Source organism: Strigops habroptila, chromosome 3, assembly GCF_004027225.2.
Source record: "Strigops habroptila isolate Jane chromosome 3, bStrHab1.2.pri, whole genome shotgun sequence".
Taxonomy (NCBI): Eukaryota; Metazoa; Chordata; class Aves; order Psittaciformes; family Psittacidae; genus Strigops; species Strigops habroptila.
Genome location: NC_044279.2, coordinates 36,615,759 through 36,637,388, shown reverse-complemented (window position 1 = coordinate 36,637,388; position 21,630 = coordinate 36,615,759). Strand labels below are relative to the sequence as shown.

The 21,630-nt window shown below is 39.7% G+C and overlaps 1 protein-coding gene across 1 annotated transcript in view; it reads left to right on the top strand.

Annotated features, from left to right (window-relative positions):
• GRIP1 (glutamate receptor interacting protein 1) overlaps window positions 1–21,630 on the top strand; it is a 227,157-nt gene that overhangs the window by 164,207 nt on the left and 41,320 nt on the right. The window contains 4 exon segments of the mRNA XM_030477942.1: window positions 13,223–13,370; window positions 14,975–15,144; window positions 19,223–19,378; window positions 20,059–20,214. Of these exon segments, the coding sequence (XP_030333802.1) occupies window positions 13,223–13,370; window positions 14,975–15,144; window positions 19,223–19,378; window positions 20,059–20,214 (630 nt within the window).

Sequence of the window (21,630 nt, the reverse complement as noted above, 5' to 3'; positions counted from 1 at the left end):
TCCAAGCCTGTTTGACTCAACAGAGGAAGATTCTCATTGATTTCAGCTGGGATTTAAAATAGGACCCAAAGGAAAAAAAAAAGCAAACTAGCTATTGTCCTACATTTGAAGATCTTTGCTCATAGAGAAATAAACAGCAGAGCTGTGCTTCTTTGCTCCCCTACTCAGTTCTCACCAAATGGACACCCACTTTAGACCAACAAAAATGTCCCCTGCCAGCATAAAAATCTTCTAGTTTAAGCACTGTTTGTACCATTAAATCAATGTTTAATTTCATTGCCAGCATATGAGCATCTACTTTAGGGATTCTACAGCCAACTCAAGACGGAAGTGTAGAGAAGACCTGTATTACAAGAACCTAACTCTGATGCAGATTATTTAAAAATAGTGCTGTTTGCACTGTTTAATTGCACCCAGTTACCACATCAATTCTCTCCTGTCTGTTAATGAAGCGAGAACATGCCAGGCCCATTTTCTTTGCCCTTTTGCTAAGTTATTTCTCTTCCGATACTTCAGCATTAGCACTGGAACAGGGTGTACATACATGAAATTACCAGTTCATAGGTCATCCCAGTTTGGATCTAGATCACAGCAAAAGTCTCCACCATTGAGCATGCTAGAGAAACTCTCAGATGAACAGCCACCATGCATTTCATTTTATTTACTTTTTGGCTTACACGTAACAGACCAGATTTCAAATGTTAGCATTTGATGTTATAAATCATGGCAAGGCATTGGTACTGCTGGTCTGTCCCAGTGCATTCTGCCATTCTTTCGTTGGATATGGAATGTGGGAGAAGTATCAGCTGCTCTGTTTAAACTAGAAAACAGCTGTAAAGGAAAAGCAAAGAAGAAAGGATGTGTCCTTTCTATGCTTCTTTCTGATCCCCCTTGTAGGAGGAATGGAGTTTTTGAGACTTCTGTAGACTGCCTCACAGTTAAACCCATGGTTTTAAGAACAGTCAGCAGTTTATGTTAGGGTTTTTCTTGTGGCCCTCTTCCACCTTCCCCCAGGTAACTGCCTAAGTCTGCTTTCTTTTATAATTTTATTTAAGCATTTACAGGCATTGTTCTACCTTTTCCAGGAATGAGTTCAGAGAAGGTTGTTTTGCCTGTGATGAGAAAGTTCAGGGAAACTTTTCTTCGTGAAGATGAGTCTTTTTGAAGCATTGGAACACAGACATGCAACTCAGTAGATACTGGCTGACAAAGAGAAGTCTTTTCAGGGAAGTCTCTTCTGCTTATCCCAATGAAAATCCATCCACCCAGATTTAGCTACATTTGAAAGTCTTTGAAAGGATACAGCTCAGTGTGCTCAGGAGAAGCAGCATTTTGTGACAACTTTTCCAAAAGATTTTGTGTTTATTGGGGAAAGTTTTTACTTGTCTTTGTAAAGTTCCTTTCGGTTCAGCTCTTCGGGGATGGGAAATGCAAGAATTAAAGATGCCCATGCAGCCTTACTTAGATGCCTTGGAGCATATGGTATGATAGAGATTTTAATTGGAATGATTGCATAGATTTTGCCTCCATCAGTCACCTGCTGCATAATACTAAGTGATCTGAAAAACAGTCAAATGAGAGAAATGTTCTTTAGAACGTTCTTTAGAATAGCTCATCTCATCTTGATGTAGTTGCCTAAACTAGGGCAGGTGAAACATGCTTTTATATGCCAGTTTTCTCTGATGGTTGTAAAGGGAGTTTAGGCCTCTAGCTCAGCTGTAGCTACCTCACATTTGCTCTACAGATGCCTGCATTTTGATGCAGTGAATCCCAGTGTGTCTCAAATCCTCCTCTCCAGACTAATGGATGCATTCGACCTTCATTTCTTAGATCTTCATTTGCTTATCTATACAGTGGGGAAAACATTATGCTTTTGCTCTAAAGGGTGGTTGTAAGATAAAATCCTTAATGAACGTGTGTTGTGATGAATATTCAGAGGCTGCACCGTACAGTAGCTCTTCCCCAACCACATATGCCCAGGGAAGCTTGAGAACACTGCTTAGTAATTAAGGCATGAGCATGGAAAAAAAAGGGAAAAGTGCTGCTACTCATTAAATAGTCACTGTCTACCTTCTGCATGAGGCTCTTGAAGAAAGAAGAATATGTGATTATTTAATTAAAGAAGGGAGGTAAAAATAAGTTCATCCAGGCAATATTCATTCTGGGGTTCATTAAGTTTGAAGTGCATTGTGCCCACATGGTGACCGTAGTATTTTTCTTTTAATGTCATTCTCTTTGTAAACAGACACTTCTGATCTTTTTTATGTTCATGTGTTTTTATAATGATTTATATTGATGTTCTGCTGATTTTAATCAACTCCTGCTTTGGGTTTTTACAATTTGCATACACACAGTCTGTATGGTCAGCTCAGCAGTGCTAAATGAAGTAGCTGCCTTATGAGCACTCTGACCTCTACTTTTTCAAGGTCTTTACAGCTTAGGTAAATGTGGGTGGCTTTTCACTCATCAAAAAAGAAAAAAGAAAAAAAAAAAAAAAAAAAATGCCCAGAAGAGGCTTTTTCACAGTTTCTCCTTTACACAAATTCAGTAATTACTGAATTACAAATCTTTGTACCTTATGAGCACTGGAACATCTTCAAAAAGAAAAAAAGTCATCAGACAGGGGCATGAGAGGACCTGGAGTCCCTCTGAGCCCAGTGGCAGGAGCTGTTCTGGCGGGACGCAAGTGGCTTGTGCTACGCCAAAGGAGGAGTCGCACAGGAACCTTGCCGGGGTGACCCTGGCAGCAAGCTGGTAGGCTGCCTGCTGAGGAAGCAGATGAAAGAGTACACTTCCCATTGCTGGTATTCATCAGTTATGGGGTTCTTGGGTTTCTAGAGGTTGTTCCTTGGTTGGGATTTTGGGAGAAGAAACATAGAAATGTACACTGCAGAGGACAAGGGATATAGAAACTTTCCTTTAAATCTGTAAATACTCCCAGTAGTACTGTTTCTATATTGCTTGGAACAAGCACTGGAAAAGGAAAAGCTGGAAATATATAGGCAACAGTTAAACAATCCTGGATTAGTTTTGCAATATGGGATCAAAGAGCTTATGTTCACTGTGGCTTCTTTGTTGGATTTGAGAGCAATTTACCTAAGTTACTTTCTCTGTTTCTTTGAAATATTTTTGCTGAACTGCTACTCAGGCAATACCTAAGAGGAAAGGGAGGGCAGTTAATAAACTTGTTTCCTGACTCATTCTACAAAAGTTTCATTTCATGAGTGGTTGGCATTGACTGAAAAAATATCCTGTGCAGCCCCTGAGAGCTGAAAAACTCTCACTCTGCTCCTCAGTGCATAAATATCAAGGTCAGATCTCAGCCTCGACCTTCTGCATGGTACCATTTTATTCTGTGGCTGTGCCAGTGCATCAATTATTTGTGAGACAGCTGTGCTAGAGCACAGATTATTGAAAAGAGACCAAAGCTTTAGGGGAAAAAAGTGGTACTGATAGTACAAACTTGTAGCATCAGAAATTCGTATTATCTGGTATGGGGAAGGATGTAGAGTTTAATTTTTCTTTTCTTCTGGTTTATATTCACCTAATAGGCTTTGCAGAGGAGTATTTTAGACTAGCCTGAAACCTCCTGCCTATTCAACCAAACCAAGTCTGTTGATTTCAATGTCAGCAGAAGCACACCCAAAGTCAGCTTTCCAAGGCAGAGGCTGACTGCACTTAGCTTGTGTGCAGAGGTCACTAACGCATGCAAAGAATTAGTAATTGTGAATGTATGAGACAGTATGGCTCAGTACAGAGGACCCTTGAGCAAGGTCTAGTCATGCACCTCAAGTATGCCAAGCAGCCCAGCCATATGGGAATGGGGCTGCTCTTGGGTCAGCCACCCTGGGGAGAAGCAGAAGTGGCTGTCACAGGCCTGGCACCTTGCTTATGTGGCTCTTCTGCTTCCAGGGGCTTCAGGGGAGACAGCGTGATGGGGAGCAGGGACAGCTCAAGTGTCTCACTACCACAGCACTGACATGTCCTTATTTACCTTAACTGTTTGGTGTGCATGTCAGCTCTCTTACCAAATTGTCCAAACTGTCCTTTGCTCTGAAGCTTTTGGGATTATCCAAGATGTCATTATCCTGGTAGAGCCCTGTGCAGATGGGAACTGTCAGCTTGAAACAAAGTTTGGGTGTTCGCGGTGTTTGTTCCTATCTGGCAAGTGCTGGCGGCGAGGGGCTTTGTTCTTTGTAGGCTTTTGAAGAGAATCCAGTCCCGCTCTAATTACTACTGTTCCCGTTAGATGGAATCTTAGGGTCATTATGGCAAATAGACATAATTTATGGGTACTGCAGCACTTTATATTGTCTGTAGTACTGTGTATTTACAGGCATACGTTCAAGGCTGGCAGATATAAAATTTGACAGATCAGCTGTGTCTTAGTTTGCAGACAGAGTTGCAGATAGTGTTGTCCTTATTTGTTCTATTTGTTCTGATTAGTCAGGTACAGAATCGTACAAGAGCTGGAGTGTTTTGAAGAAATCAAAGTTCTTGTGTATTTTATTTGCTGTCCTACTGCAAGAGTAAATAAGTATGAGAAGTTCTTCTGTATGGATGTATCTATCTGTCATGTGGCCCAGAGAACTTGTGGATGCCCTGCCACTGGAAGTGTTCAAGGCCGGGTTGGATGGGGCTTTGAGCAACCTGGTCTAGTGGAAGGTGTCCCTGCCCATGGCAGCAGAGTTGGACTAGATGATCTTCAAAGGCCTCTTCCAGCCCAAACCGTTCTATGATTCGATGGTTCTGTGATTTTATCTGTGCTTGTGTAATAGAGAAGATAATGTTTTGTATTGTAATGTCTCAGCAGAGGACTTTACGTATTATTTGCACCGTTTTGGGAGATGGTTTTAATAAGTAACTATTTGCGAGTTCCATTCCTGGAATGAAATGCGGATTGTTGCTGACTTCTGCAAACATCTGACAATCAATCTAATGTTATATAGTGTTTCAGGGCAGTTTTAAGGAGCCATCCTTCAATAGAAAGGTGGTGTTTGAAGCCCAGGTTGACAAACTAACCATAAAGGTGTATTTATAGGCTTCCAAGTTCTGAAACCATGTACTGACATCAGGGGTAGAGATTTAAGTTTTCAGTAGTTCTTTAAGTGCCACCTGAGTTTTCAGTGTGGTATTCATTTTACAGGTAACAAAGGAAAGAAATTGCAGAGCCCAGGCTTGTTTAAAATGCATTCAGACTAGCCTTAAAGAGGCAGATCCAGGATCTTCTGTACATGCTCCATCCACCATGTCATTTCTCTGTTGTAAATTCAGCAACTGATAAATCGGGTCTTAGATTAACAGGACACACAAACAGAATGATACAGATTAATTAAGAGTTTGGGATTTAATGCAGCTTTTGAGCAGAGAAGGGATCTAGTGAAAATGGAAGACGTCTGAGCATGAAACAGTTAGAAGGAGGAGGGAGTGTTCCAAGAATTGGGGAAAGTCTTTTAAGTGAAAGGCTTTAGGCAGGCTTTTGTGGTGTGAACGAGAGAAAGGCTAAGAAAGTCACAAGCGGATTTTGAGTACATCCCCACTGCTCTCACTGGTGCAAGCACTTTGAGGGCAGGGATGGTTCTTTGGTGGTTAGCAGGCATTTCTTAGCTGAGAAGGGTGATGGGAGTAAGGGTGCAAAGTATGAAATTAGGTAAAGGCAGCTCCTAAGCTTTTGATTTTAAGAACGTGGCTGAATTAGAGGCATATAAATGAACTGCAGGAATTAGTTTGAGAAGAGGAGAATGGAAAGACTGTGCAAGTCAGTTGACAGAAATATGAAATTGCTTGTGTGTAAGGGAGGAGATAGGCAGCACATTCATTTAGAGGATAATGTCTCCATTTTCCATTCTGAGGTTGAGAGGTCCCTCTGATTTCACTATTACTCATTCTGTTGGCATCCTCTTGAAATTATTCCTATTTTTCATTTTCGAAATCAGATTGTTCTGAAGGTGAGAGGGTGTAAAGTGCCATTGGTGGCTTTTTTCTTTAGCAGCAATTTCATGGTTTTCTGTAGGCTCTGTGAACTTTCTTTCAATTAGTAGCCCAGCAGCTCCAGTGCTGTGCTGTTACTGGCAATAAGGAAAAAATTCTGTTAGTTCTGGTTTTGCCCCTTTAATTACAGCTGAGATGGATAAAATTGTAACAACTCTTGCTCTCTGTACAGCCTGTCTGAAACACGCTCCATAATCAAGGGAGCACAAAAAAACTGGGAACACACATGTTTTAGGTAGGTTATAAGTTGGGCCTTTGAGACTGCTATTGATCCTTTGAACAAGAACAATATTTAATTTTTAAATAGCTGTATTCTTATTAAAGAAACTATCACCCTCTCTCCCCAAATATTGCTTGCAATATGTAATCCCAGTTTACTCCATTCCAACATATATTTTAGGGTGAAGTCTCACAAGTCATTAAACTTATTCATATTTTTTGTATTCTAGCTCTCAGAGGAGAATTCGAAACACTATCACTGGCTTTTAGCATTTCAGAAATCATTATCAGAGCTTGCTAGCTGGCATTGATTCTAGTTTTCCCATGAAGCCTGTGATGAAAAAAGGTTACTCTGCTAAATGAAGCATGAGCAGAGCAAGGGTGCAAACATTACTCAATATTAGTAGAAGAGAATGCCAGGGCCAGGACTGTGCATCACTGCCCTGTGTGTGGTTCACTTATGACCTTTACCACCACAAAAGTATGAGGAATCGAATAATATTAGTCTGAATGAGTGATAATGGTGCTACCAGCTGTAGAGCATCTTGAATGTTGTTCCTGTGCCCTTTAGACACTGCAGAAGTCTTATTCCTGCCTCTCTTTGCTGCTGCTTTCCCTTTTGAAGCCATTGACCCATGATCCCAATCTCAATTTCTTAATTAGATAATCTTAAAAACTATTCAATTAATATTCCTGTCTTTGCAAAATGGAGATTAGGGATTTGTTGAGATCACATTATCTTTGGAGTACTAGAAAAGGGTATTACATAAATAAGCAACCTCCTACTCCTAAAATTTAGTACTTAAATAAATAACCATCAGTCAGCTTTGTGTGTAAGGGAAACTTAGCTAATCATCTAGTTGGTGTTTCATATGAGTGAGTGAAAATGCCCCTACAAAGGAAGTTAAAAAAAGTAAGGAATATTTTAGGATGTGGCTGAAAAGCAGTGCCAGAAGTGTTTGGGCTTTTATCCCTCTGCACCTGTGACCTGGTGAACTACAAACCTGGGGAAAGAAAGGTGTTAATGGAGAGAAGCAAACAGGAAGGAGAAAGGTGGATAAAAGCTTGCCCACTCCAGCAGATCTTTCTCTTGCACAATAAAGTAGTTAGCTATTTCTAGTTTGGGCTTTTATTTTGCTGGAGACTATGGAAAAGGCAATTGGAGGAGATCGACCACCTATCACTTAGGGCAGTGTCAGGGAAGGGAAATAGTGAGGCCATGGTAGGACAGAGAATATAAGTCTCACTATCACAGGGATACAATCTTGCCACTGGACTATGAGGAGCTGGGACAACTTTAAATGTTATCAATCTTATAGAGAGGGCATTTTAATGGACACAATGTTCTTTCTAGGTTGGTGTTCATTTAAAAAAAAATAGTCCGTAAGAATACAATAAGAAAACCACATGGAGGATGACAAGATTCATTAAGTGCAGTTTAAGGTACTGTTTGACAGTAATGAACAGTCTGTTGATTAATGAAGAAGAGTGGATGTGAATGTGCTCAGAATCCCTTAGTGCTTTATGTTGCTCCACTGTCAGCTGAGAAGTGCTGTAAAGGGCCTTGCAAAACAGTCTGTATGGAGAGTGTCACTGCTGAAGCCACAGGACTTGGAAACAAAATTCATCCAGTCTCTTGGAAGTTTTGCCTTTTCTTTGGGTTGGTTACCTGAGCTCAAATCTCTACAACTGGCTATGGATTTTTAAGTACCCTATAAGAAATGTATGAACTTTGATTTTTGCGTTTCAGCAATCTAGATTTTCAAAGGAATGGCAAATACTGAAAGCTCCTCTTGATAAATCTATGGTATGTTTGACATATTTTGAGTCATTGAAATTTTGAGTCATTTATGAGAAAAAAAAAAGAAAAAAGCTTTTTAACATTTCAATTCCTGCTACTTAATACAGAAAACTGGGGTACTAGTGCTAATTCTGAATGGACTGACACAACTACACCTGCTGTGCATTCCCCACCATCAGTTATTCTATAAATACTCTGTTGAGACTGAGATACGGCAAATAAAGCCCAGATTTGGCTGCAGGAGCTGGGACTGCTGTCTTCCCATTCTGTGCCTTACACACCAGATTCACCACTGCAGTTTCTAAGTACCTTCCAGTTTTGCTCTGATTGCCGATGGTATGTTGGTTGTCTCAACCTTTCTAAAGTAAGAATGGACTGCAATAGAGTGTTTTGTATTGGACCCTTTCTGTAACTCACATTGGCTCATGTACATAAATACATACACCCCCCTACATTCTGTCATATTTTTGTTGAAGAAAGCAAGTTCAGGGAAATGGTGGTGCATTTCTGCCTTTAAGGACTTGTGAGGGTCCTTCTATGAGAGTTTACTCAACAGGTTTCTTGGGGAGCAATCAGTGACTGGCCCATATACATCAGAACTGTAGCATGCATGATTGCTGAGCTGATGCTAGAAAAGAATCATTGATCTTTGTGAATTAAAAAAAGAGCACAGAGAGAGTAGAGGAGAGCAAGAGTAAAGTGTAGGGCATTTGGGAGTGATAGGAGGTTTCAAACTGATGTGCTGTCATGTTCCAGCTTTTTGCTCTTAAAGGAGGAGAGAGCATCAGAGATTTCAGATTTTTTTCAGTTCTCAACACTCGTCCTTAGCTTCACTAAAATACACCTCTGTGATCCACCCAGTCTTTGGATATCAGTACTGGAAATTGCACTTTAGGGCTCGAGGATGTTTTCCCTTTTAGGAGAAGTATAGAAAGATGTCCGGGTGTCATATGACCTGAGCTTAATGAGGCTTATTGCTCTGAAAATACGATCTGGGTGTCCCATTGTTCTAATTAACATTATGCTTTCTTGACTAGTCTGAGCATGAGGCACATGGGTTCTGGGTATAAAAATTAGGGTTACAGAAAACGAGAGAGAAGGTAAAGAATCAGGTGTACTGACAAGAACTGAATGGACAAAAGAAGAGAGAGAGATTGCTCTACTTATTATCTCCGGGCTGCAAAGGTTTTGTATGAAGGGAACAAAGAAAGATGTGAGAAGCAGGAGAGCACATACTTTTTTGAACAAGGAAAAATACTTCTGTGAAATACTGTCTTCTAGTTTGACAGGAAAGAAGACACATTTAGATCTGTGAATGCATTGCTACAAAAGCATTAAGACTTTGCATGGGGAGAACTGCAAGGTCTGAAGAACTGTGCATTTATTTACTGATCTGAACCGGCACAGACTTGCTTTTTTTAATGTTTTTTTCCTCACTGCTTTCAGTCAGAGAATCACGACGGCAACAGAGAAGATTACATGACCTGCTATATACAATTTTAAGGCGAAAAAATTGTTAGCCTGTGGACACCTAATAGGAAAGAAGCTTGGCAAGAGAAAAATTAGTGTGAGATAGTAAGGTATCCTCTTGTTTGCAACTCACATCATTGCTAGAAGATACAGCAGCATCCAAGCAAGATCGATAGTAGTCCTGTGGAGCTGTGGGTTTCAATAGGTTCAGCTGGCTCTTTAAGGTCAAAATCTGCTTTGACATCCTTCCTCCTTGACTCTTTTAAGCTGCTCCAGAAAAAATGATTTGTACTTTGTATTGCCATGACTTCTGAAAAAAATGTAAGAAAGCATCCTAAACTTTCCAGTTAGAGAAGGTTTTTTAGAGAAGCTGCAGAGCACAGATGATAGCAACAGAGCTTAGTGTCCTTTCAGGAACAAGCTCACAGTATAGCAGCACTTCCCAGCTTTAAGTACAAGAAGCCCTTGGGAAGCAAATGCCTTTTTAGGGCATTTATAGGTACTGGTTTACATGTTGATCCTTTGCTGCCTAATAATAGCAGCTCACTTTTTGGCTTTCCCACTGTGGGCATCCTAGAGAGGTTTTCTGTCCTCCACCATCCACCAGTTGTGGAACTGGCTTTAACAAGCCATGAGGACAGGGAAGGATTAGCAGATATATACATTTACAAGGACATAAACACATGTGATGTGATCACTTTATCAGGCTAAAATTTAATTTTTTTTCAACTTTTAAAATTATTTGTGATTCTCTGTTGAGGTGGGGGAGGGTGGTGACACTGCTTATTTTATCCACAAATTTTATATATCATGTAGTGTATTTACACATCGTAAAAGTATACTCAGAATAAAACCCCTTGTTGCCAGTGATTTAAGCTGTCAAATAAAAAAAGTGTGCTGCTATCTAGCTGAAGAAATGTATTAGCATGCGGAAGGCAGTACTGCTTCCTCTGGGAGGTTTTAATCATCCTCTTGTACTGATTGAGATGCACTGCTCAGAAGTGAGAAAAATGATTAACAAAATCAAAAATCTGGAGCGTTTTTCATGCAAACATTCATCAGTATATCTTATGTAATTACATAGCCAATAAATCAACATAGTGTGTAAGTGCTTCAGTCACAGTGTAAATATCTTAATGACTGAAACATCTTCACCCATGAATAATTTATACCTGTATGATACATTTTTCATATCCATGCTTTACTTCAACATGATAAACTAATACTTCTCTGTCAGGGAATGTGAGCTTGATTATTGCCTTCTGATTTCTCTTCCTTGTGTTTATTTTCCACAGTTAGACACACTCCATTTCTTCTCTTCTGGTTCCTCTAATGTAGTTACCTTATTTGTTCATCCTGTCTGTCTTGGTTTGCTTTCCCAGTGTATTTCAACAGGCACCTGGGAAATAACGCTAGGGCATAAGCTGATCATGCATTTCTCTAGTAACTTGAGAAAGGAACAGCATCTTGAAAGATATACCCATTCTCAACAGATATTTGCATTTAGTTTCCTCTCCTCAAGACAATAATTGCAGAAAGAACTTGCAATAGGCCAATAACAATTTGAGCTTTGCCATTTTCTGGATTGATGTGAGTTCAAACCTTTGTCTCACAGTACTGATGACAAACATTCTTCGAGTCTTCTTCCCATATGTTTGTGAATGCAAGCTTGTTTGTAGCTCCAGAATCCAGTAGAATATTCAATAAGAAAATATTTTTTTTTCAGCACAGGAATGGAAATTGGGAATTTTTGTATTCAGTTCTGCTGCGCATGCTTATTTGGCTGTATGCAAGTCACTGTGTGCATTCTGCCTTACTTACACCCTTAATAAGGTATCTAAGACAGGAGTTTAATTGTGATAACCTCCTCCTTTAGTTACTAGAGAAAGACAGGCAGCTACTGAGGGCAGTTCTTCCAACTCTAAAGCTATTTAGTGCCTGAAGCTCCGGGCAGGAATGCTATGGGATGGAGTCTCTTTTTTGGGTTCACAATTAAAAGTTTGGTTCAAATTTGTGAAGCAGCTTATTTTGGTAGTGCCTGTGAAAATTCAGCCTTTAAAAAGTCAGTCCCAATTCGGCAGAAAAATTAATCGCTTGGATTTAATATGCGCTTTCAGAAACACTTGATTTCCCCTTCAAATCCTCAGGTTTCTAACTGGAAAAAAGATAATAGGAATATAAAAACTATTTCAAGTTGGGCAGGGGGTGAAAGGGGGAGCCAAGGAGTTCTAAAATGATTAGCTGATGCTTTACTGATTTTGTATGTTATTTCATCCAGCTACCTTTTTTCACTCTATTTCTATATTCAGTTTACCTACATTACTCTCTTAACTAGCACCTTAGCTGAGTGTTGGCTAATCAAGCTCTTATTCAATTTCTTGTATCATCATGTAAGCATATTAGTTTTGCACAGTAATACACCGTTGTTTCACATTTTTTCTCTTCAGTGTCAGAATTACAATTTTGGACTAATTTTCTAGATTGAAGACTGAATGGAATATCTTACATCTGTCTTTTCCTCCATACTTTGAAGCCCAGTTGCAGTTCTTCTACAGCTTCAATCTCAGGGACTTCTGAGAGATGTCACAGTTGAACCTTTTCTTACTATTCCTACAGCAGGCTCCAGTGAATATGAATCTCTTCTGTTTGCTAGCAGGCCATTTGGTAACTTTGCTCCAGCATAAGTTTTTGTTTATTTGTTTTCTCTGTATTCTGATTGTAAGCACCTCCAAAGGCTTCTGATATCCCTTTCTTTGTCTCAGTCTTTTTATGTCCTTAAAAGATGCCTTCTTTTACTCTATCTTATTCCACTGAGATCAGTTGTTGATCGATAGGTATCAGTTAGCAGGAGTTCTCAGGCATTCTACAGAATTCTACAAGATACTTCACCCTTATCACTGCCTGCTTTGTTTTGGCATTTAGAAAGCAGATTGCTGTCTTTTTCTTTGTTCTGTCTAGCACTTGTCTCTCTTGGGCATAGTTCCTCACCACAGACATCAATCATGACTGTTGCTGCCTCCTATTTTTCTGCCTTCTTTTTTCAGTGTTGGTCATTTACTATGTGTGCCCTGTTATAAGGCAGTACTTTATCCAGTGACAGGATATTGCAAGAATCTTCTGAACCTCCTCACATGTATTTTGCTTTAACTCCTACTGTTTCTAGCTGTCATGCCTCCTGCACTTTCACCATTTTCTCCTAAATTGTCCTTTCTTTTTGTGAGGGATTTCTGGTAGACCCTTTCTTTGCTGCCTTCATTTGATTATCATAGCTGTTGTCCACAGACCTTCCCCTTCTGTTCTCAAATTTAATTTAGCATCCTTCTCTAACCTATTCACCTATTTTTTTTTTTCTTTTTCCCAGATTATTTTCTATGGGTTTTTTTATTAATTCTCTTTCTTCAGCATGCCTGTTTTAAATTCCAGGTAATTTTGAGCTTCAGTTGTTCCGGAGAGTGATTCACTAACACCTCCTGGTTCCCTAACCTGGTCCATCTCTGATTCTGACACACTGAGAAGCTTCCAGACATGCCAGATTCACAAAATTCCTCTTGCTTTTATAATTTTCAACATTAAAAGCTGATTCTTGACACCTAAAATGATGCTGTTCCAGAATTTCTTTAAGTGGCATGTTGTCTGGTTAGAGAAACAGAATAGCCATGGAGATTTTGTGTGGGAAGCTATGAAAATGGTGTAAGTACCACACTGGTATAATACTGATCTTTTGTTGTCTAATTTTAACAGATTCAGTAGCAACAGCATCTGGACCACTGCTAGTTGAAGTTGCCAAAACTCCCGGTGCTGCTCTTGGGGTTGCACTAACTACCTCGATGTGCTGCAACAAACAGGTCATTGTCATAGACAAAATCAAATCTGCGAGTATTGCAGACAGGTGAGTGTGACAGAAGGCTGACACTGCAAGTCCATACATCCATTTTATTTGTACTTTCATTCAGTTTGGTTTTAAAGAAACCCTTCCGTTTTTTGATAAAATTGACTGAATCAGATGTTCTTAAGGTTGCAGGTCTTAAAATTAGCACTTTGTCAGATCGTTTTTCCATACTGCCGAGTTTAAGACTTCCAGGACACAATTTATTTTAGCTCATTCAGGTAGTATTCAATGACATAAGCCAGCCTCCCTTGTAAGATGTGACTGTCTGCTTGCACTATGCAGCACAGGAGTTTAGAGGTCTGTTCTGACTATTAAGTGTAACGCTGTGGCGGAGATTTGTATTTAAAGAAATAAATAACCTACTGGAAGTAAGCGCATAGTATGGAACAGCTGTCAAGGGAAGTAAATTTTGAGACTTTGCAACCTTGAAGTGTTCTTTTAGAATAAATCACTCATTCTTTGTGGCACAGTGAAATGGAACTCCTTAGGTCTGGATTTTTAATTGATATTGTAGAATACGACTGAGGTATTAGGAAGACTGGCTTCTGTGTTTTGAAGTTATTTTGCTGCAAATTTTCCACTTCATTTAAATGTTTAAATAAAACCATTTAAACCATTTTAAAAGTTGGTAGATATTTTTCCCCAGTGGTCTAAAGCTCTGTAACAGAGCTGTGAGATCATTTCCGGGATGTGTGCGTGTGTATGTGTGTGTGTATGTGTTTATACATATACAGTATATTTCTATATACATATCTCTATCTAAAAATTCCTTAAATGTTATGTTTCAGCAGCAAATTCTTCCTGCATGTCCCCAGTCACCCTACCTTGTAACTCCTCTTTGACAACGGTGCTTTTGGTAGCACCCACTTGTAGCAGTGAGTCTACAGCTCCTCTGTGGGCTTTTCCCTACAGTAGAAACTTTGAGAGTGACGGCCATTGATCCAGGGGTGTTCTCCAGTTCAATGGTGCAGGATGCTTTAATTTTCTCCCTCTGTTTTTTCCCGTTTCACAGGGGGTAACCAATTAAAGGAGCTGTCCACTTGACTGGTACGTCGGGATGCTGACTGCTGTGTTTGCATTTCTCAACTCATCCAGTAGCCAGTCTCTTGAGTGCAGCAAGATTTAGTAGATAGCCCCCTCCCCACCCCACTCCTCAAGTCACCATGCTAGCCCTGGTTTCATTATTTGTTTGACTACTGCATAATTTCATCATCATTTACAGCTTTTGTACTAATAAATGTTTGAACTCTAACTCAAAAAATGATGAACTGGGTGCTTGTGTGAGGGATATGTGACCAAGTTATTTGAGTCTCCTTAAGCTCTTCTCATTTTATTCTGCTGCCATTCACACATATTTTTATAGTCAGCTATCTCATTCCAGTTCTGTGAGTGATGTCTTGGCATATACTGTATTAACTGAATTGTTTTTAAGGTTTGTACTAATAGATGTAAAGTCTGACCAGTGACAATGCCTACAAAACACAAATCTCTCTCGAAAGAAAAGAACAGGTTCATAGTTGTCATGACCAGTTTGAAGGCAGTAAAACTCATTTTCTAAGCAAGGAGTATACCTGATCATACCGAGTTTTTCCCATTTTATATAGATGTGGTGCATTACATGTAGGAGACCATATTCTGTCCATTGATGGCACCAGCATGGAGTACTGTACGCTGGCAGAAGCAACGCAGTTTTTGGCTAATGCAGCGGATAATGTCAAACTTGAGATCCTTCCTCACCACCAGACACGGCTGGCGCTGAAAGGCCCGGAGCACGGTAAGAGGATCTGTAACACCAAATACTGCTTTTAATTTTCCTGTCTTTCACTTTGCCTGCCCTTGCTGAATGGCCAAGAAAGCTATCATGGCAGTTATGTCTGTAAATGTTGTTTCAGCTCCCCAGGTTATGCTTCTGCAGTTTCTGAAAAGCTCTGTGTTTTCTCAGCTTTAATGTACCCTCTGAGATTCCTATGGATAGAGAGAGAAATGTTTTACTGAGAAATGGCTCTGCGTACTTGTAGATGTACATAAAGACACCTGTTGACTCTACTGTTGCAATCATTGGAGGGGCAGCTTCAGTAAATGAATCTCTGAATTGCTTCTTAAATGTAGAGTGAGGGAGGACGGACCACGGCCAGCTTCTTTTCAGTATATTGACTCGATAGTCTGTTATGAACACTTCTTTAATAACACGTGTTCTCCCCTGAAATACCTTAAAAAAACCCCTGTATTTTCTTTTGTTAATGGCATTATTATTGATAGCCATCATCTTTCAAAGTACTTCTGAGATTGCTTCATGGGTTCATTATCAGCGCTTATGAAAAGGGTTTGTTTGTAAACAGTTCCCTAGATCCCAGCCTTTTCACTGTGATATTTATTTCATACCAACATGCTTGAAGAGAATGGTTTTCCATTTTCAAATCAAATATGTATGAAATGTCTTAGTATTTGAAGATGAGGGCTGCCTGTCTTGCCTTCTAAATAATCCTTAGAAAGTGGCTAATACACAGTATTCATAAGTTCAGTCTAACTTATCACACACTGATGGCAGTCAAAGCAGTAACAAGCATCATCAACACAGAAATAGGTACCTGTGTTGCAATATGAACCAGTGGTACCATCTTTTGAGGCTGTTACTGTGCTTCTGCCTTCATTAGACCACGACAAGATTTCTGAGGCCTAGACATGTCAGTGATGGTAAATGTTCTTGGACATCTATCTAAGATCCAGGCTGTCCCTGGATAAGTGATGCTCTAGTCAATTTGTCAGAGTGTAAATATTGAAGTAGTATCTGAGGAGATACTCATTTCCCCTTGGACCAGAGTGAACAAAAAATAACCCATGTTCTTCCATTATTCAGCTGCACTTCTTTCCCCTTTCTACTTAAGCCAGTTAGAGAGGCGAGGGAGCAGGGAGTGAAACTGCAGCAGCAGAATGAGATGGAGACCAAATTTTGCAATGTATTTCTGTTCTATTCAGTTATGAGAGCATGTTGCAAGCAGATCTTTCATGTTTTTTTGAAGCGAAGATGTCACGCAATCAATTTCTGGCTGGTTAAAGAGCCTTCAAAGAGTGTTTGTTTTGGGAAGATGAGTTCCAGGGCCAAAGATTTGTCTAGATGATTGTGTAACTTGAAGCAGTTGTTTCTTAACCAACATTTAAAACAAATTGATGCTGTTAATGTGCTAGTCACCTTGACTCAGTGTAGATGCTTGGGAAAAGCAATGTTCTTGCCATGCCAGAGTGAAGAACTGGTCATTACAAAATCCTGTCAAGGGGTTCTGCAAAGTGCATCTTTTGGGAACAAATCACCCTAAGGTAATTAATTAAGTTGCTTTCTTAAGTAAGGCAGAATAACTGGGATGTTTACAGCCCTTCCCAGCCAGGTAGTGCTACTCCAGTATCACAACCAAGTCAAGTTGTAACATGCATTATGGAAGCAAGTACCCTCTTGGAAACAACCTTTCATCAGTTGTGGTGTGGCCTATGTGCTGCAGAGTTTGCAAAGCTCTCTTTATGTGTCTGGGATAAGCTGAATCATTAGGGCTGTATCTGTTAAGCTCAGTTATTGGTCTTAGGGGAACATGTTAGGAATTTAAAATGGGCAGGAAAGTCAGCATATAAAATAAATTGAAATTTTAGCCCTAAAATAAAATGGAGAGCACTATAAAAGATCAGAATTTTTTTTTTTCATGGTTTTTTTTCCTTTATACTGTGCTGCTAACATTCATTTCTCTTGCTGCCCCATTAGTTTTATGTTCGCTGTACACAACCCTGGGTTGGAATAGCTCAAATTACCACTGAATTACTACTGTTACACATGATAGGATTTTCTTTTACAGAACTTTTGTTGAATTGGGATTATTCTTCTGCAAGCTGAGCAAACCAAATTTGTGTGCCTTCCCACTTGATAGGACATTTTTATCTCTACTCTCAGCGTGAAAATAAAGCATTAAAAAAAAGAAAAAAAAAATGAAAGACTAGCAGATAATTTCCTGCTGGAAGCAGTCTTTTTAATTAAGCAAAGCTCACAGCAACTTGAAAATAAGAGAAATCCACCTAGCCATGTCATTCTTATCAGATTTTAGTTTTTACACCATAGTTAAAGTTCGAAAATCTTACTGTCTGTGTGCGCAAAGAGACGGTTTCATCTGAGAAGATATGATAAGTCTGTAAGACACATATGGCCATATCCGTCTCCTGCTGCTGTTTCTGGTACTTTTTTGCTGACGTGAGATTTTCTGAAGTCTCTGAAGTCGCTGGCAATGTCGCCAGTGGGTGAGGTACCCCAAGGTGCAGGCTGGCAGGTACTGGCATCCCACCCAACCCTCACCTTTGGTATCTGTTGAGGGCAGGAAAACAAATGGATTCTTTTGATTCCAACACGTCAGGGCACAGCAGGGATGCTCTGAGGGAGACCCGGGGCACTCCGTTGGAGGACACAGGACCATGCCTGGGAGTGCCAGGGCTTCCGGAGTCCTGACCACCCCTCAAGGCTGTGGGGATATGATGGGCCCCTGTACTCTCCTTTTCCTCTCCCTTCCCTGGTGTGTACTCCTCCCCACAGTGACAGGCATTGCTTTTGAGTCAGAGGAGGGTTAATATTTTCAGACAATTAGCAGATCATTATTCATGTAATATGAAGTGAAACAAAAGGATGGTTTTTCTTCCGACACTGCACAGTGCTAGCTGTGGTGACTACCTTTTTCCTACGCAAGGAGCACAAGGTCCAACCTAAACAGTCAAGATTTTTGGCTACAGTTAAAATCCAGCATGGGGTCATATGTGTCTGCAGCCATTATAGATGTAACAGCTAGCAGAGAAAAAACAAGCAATACAGCTCATGGACCAAAGACTACGTGTGGTTTCATAGTATGGGTGAACCCCTCAGTCATCCAATTCGGTGAATAGTTTCCAGTTTAAAGTGTTCCTCTGTAGTTCAGCAAGCAACGGTGATGCTAAATTTCGTGATAAATAGACTGTATTTAATGAAGGGTGACTTCAGTCATTTTCCTTTAATATTTGACACATCAACTGAAATGCTTCCTATTCTCTTGGTAAATATTGGCCTTCATTTTTGGCATGTCTCAGACTCCCCATGCTTAGAATCAGCATCAAATATGGTCTCAAATTTCATCCAGAAAAGGATCATTTTAAAGTTTTAAAGATCAAGTTTACAAAAAAAAAAAACCACAAACCCAATAAATTGCACATCCACCTGATCAATAAGAACTCTTTTCTTTATTAACCAGGCTTCAGGATACAGTTTTTCTGCTGCCTGCCCAGGGAAGTCGTTTACTGCACAGAATAGCGTAATGCCAACACTAGAGGGTGGCAAAATTAAAATGTCAATGCAGTAAATTGAAATGACTGGCAAGTAAACATCTCCATTCTAGGCAGTGCTATTTATAGTTGTAACTATATTTTTATATCTGTTTATATTATATCTGTTGGTCTTTTTAAGTAGATGAATGCAAGGAGAGACTTATTAACCTTCAGTTAGTGGTCATATGTAATACCTTAGTATTTAAGGAATTTTGCAATCTTAGCTGCTAAAGCCAGATTGAGATTAGAAATTGATTCAGTACTAATCTTTTTGAAAACAAACACAAGACCACAAAAAAAAAAAAAAAAAGAAAAATCAGAAGCATTTATTGTGAGAAAAAAAATATTATTTCTGTTCCTCAAGTTAGCACCCCCTGGTAAGAAGACAAAACCAGGTTATTTATTATTTAATTTTATTTTCAATTTATGTTCATTTTTGACTTCTTTTTTTGTTTGTGCAATTCAGTTACTTTTCCCTCTTCTCTGGTCCTTTTGTTTTCTGATTTTCCATCATCCCTTCATGCGGGCAGTGAAGGTTCAAAGAAGCAACAGGCAACTTACCTGGGATTCGTGTGCCAACAGCCACAGCAGCCTCCTCACCTACCACCATTTTAACACCTACCACCCTGACAATTGCAGGATGACAGCCTTGAAATTCCAGAAAGCGCCTCCTCAAAAAAGCCTTCGTAATGTTCCATGCTTTTTCCTGCTGACATATTCTCTCCTCCTCTACCTCCCTCCCCTCTTCTTTCACTCATGATTTTCCCATTTCAGGCACTAAAACCTTTTCAGTTTTATGGATGCTACACTTTTTCATAGCCATGCCAAGGTTATTTCTGACATTTTATGCCTTTTCTTTCCGCAACAAGGCAGCCTTTGTAGACAGAAGAAGGCTTGAAAATTCTGAATGAATCAGCTCTTGCTATATGAGTAAACTGTTAGATTTGAGTAGTGCAAATAAAGCATGATTTTTGAATGCAAAGCATTGCTTACAAATCTTTTGTCAGAAATTACCTACTACAAAAAGGCATTTCTAAAATCAGTGTATCTGGACATATTGCTCTGGTTCATGGATATGTGTTGAAAAATTTAATTTAACATTCTTTACCTAAAATAAGTTGTATCCTATGAATGTACTTTCTGTATCTACATTATCTTTGTTAGCTTCCAGCAGGTATTTTCATGAAATGCTGGCTATACTTTTACCTAGGGTCACCTATGTGGTTTAATGTCTTTGTTATTTGAAATGCACAAACCATTCCTGTGCATCATACACATTGTTTTGATTCATTGATGAGTTACAGGCATGTGCCGCACTCTTCCATGAAGAATGAGTGCTGTATGCCAAGTGTCTGATTTCTTACAGCAGCTTTGGTGTCTTCGTCCTTCTCTCCTACCTCCATGAGTGCATACAGCCTGAGTTCCCTGAACATGGGGACCTTACCTCGCAGCCTCTACTCCACCAGCCCACGTGGGACAATGATGAGGCGGAGGATGAAAAAGAAGGACTTCAAAAGCTCCTGTAGGTGGTAACAGCATTTGCTCCAAATGTGCAGTGAATGGGTGGAGGAGGGGGAAGATACAGAAAAAAGGTACAAAGTACCTTAATTAATATATGTCTACTAGGCAGAAAAGAGAATAATTGGAGTTTCTGTTAGATGTAGGGAAACATCAGCATACAAATATTTGTCCAGTGCTAAAATGAGGATGAGTAGAGGCCATGGAGCTTAACTTTGTCATCTGAGATATATAAAGCAATGTTTTCTTCAGACAATTGTGGAAGAGTTTATTATACCATTACTGGAGTTATTTTCAAATTCCTTGTTCAACTCTTCCCATTTCCACCAGAGATTAGAATTCATAGCTGAATAGTTCAAAACAGATTGCTGGTAAGCTCAACCAGCTATCACATAATGGAAGGAGAACAGTACCTCCTAAGTAGTTTTAATGTTTATATCTACATCATAACCTGTATGGTCATTTTTGTGAGGAAGAGCAACCAATTACAGTGAAGACTAAATAGCCTTGTTTCTAACCACTCTCTGGGATTCAAAGCATGGATTTCCCAAGAGTCAGTAATTTCCCAAGCCAAGGTTGGATATATTTCAGGCTGTTCCACTTTGTGTATTGCCAAGTACTCACTGGGCCAGAGGAGTATGGCTGTACGAGCACATTGTTTCGCAGACTCCATGTAAGTGCTGCCTCTCGTTTTGGCCTGTCCATCTTTGTGTAATCCTCAGCAGCTCAGTTCCTCCAGAGCAAGGAGCTGAGAACTACTCTGTAAATTATCTGTTCCAGCTAATAATGCTTACAGGTCCGCTCGGGGAAAACTGAGCTGCTGTGCATTACAGCACTGCTGCTCTGTAAACCAGAGCAAACCAGCAGCCTCCATCTAAGGCCAGTCACTGTGGAGTTGTGAGGAAACACTTGAGAGAGAAACTGAGGTTTTGCTTTCTTGCAGTTTTTTGTTGCTTGCTTGTTCTTATTTCTTTTGTAAAGCAAATATTTTTACATAACGTTTGCCTGTAAGTGCATTTTTGATTTTTACTCTGATCAACCATTTTTCACAACTCATTTATTGACACGTTAGCTTCTAATACATTCTTTTGGGTCATGGGGAGATAGTGTGTCCATCCATGCTGTGGTATCAGTAGGGGTCCAGCTCTTACATGTCCTCATGTGCACGAGAAACAGTAGTAATGTTGCTCTAATAGTAATTTATTTGAATAGTAAAATAATGCTGGATGCAAAAAAATAGCTCTTCAATTGTGCTATATTATAGCTGTTCAATCCTACAGAGGACTCTTAATCCTGAAAGCTAATCCTATTATGGATCTTGGAGACAGCCGTTACTTGTGGTGGTGTATTTTTCAGATATTTTTCCTTCAAGGAAGCCTTGCCCTGCAGTTTGGTATCCTGCAAAGAAAGGCTCAAAACA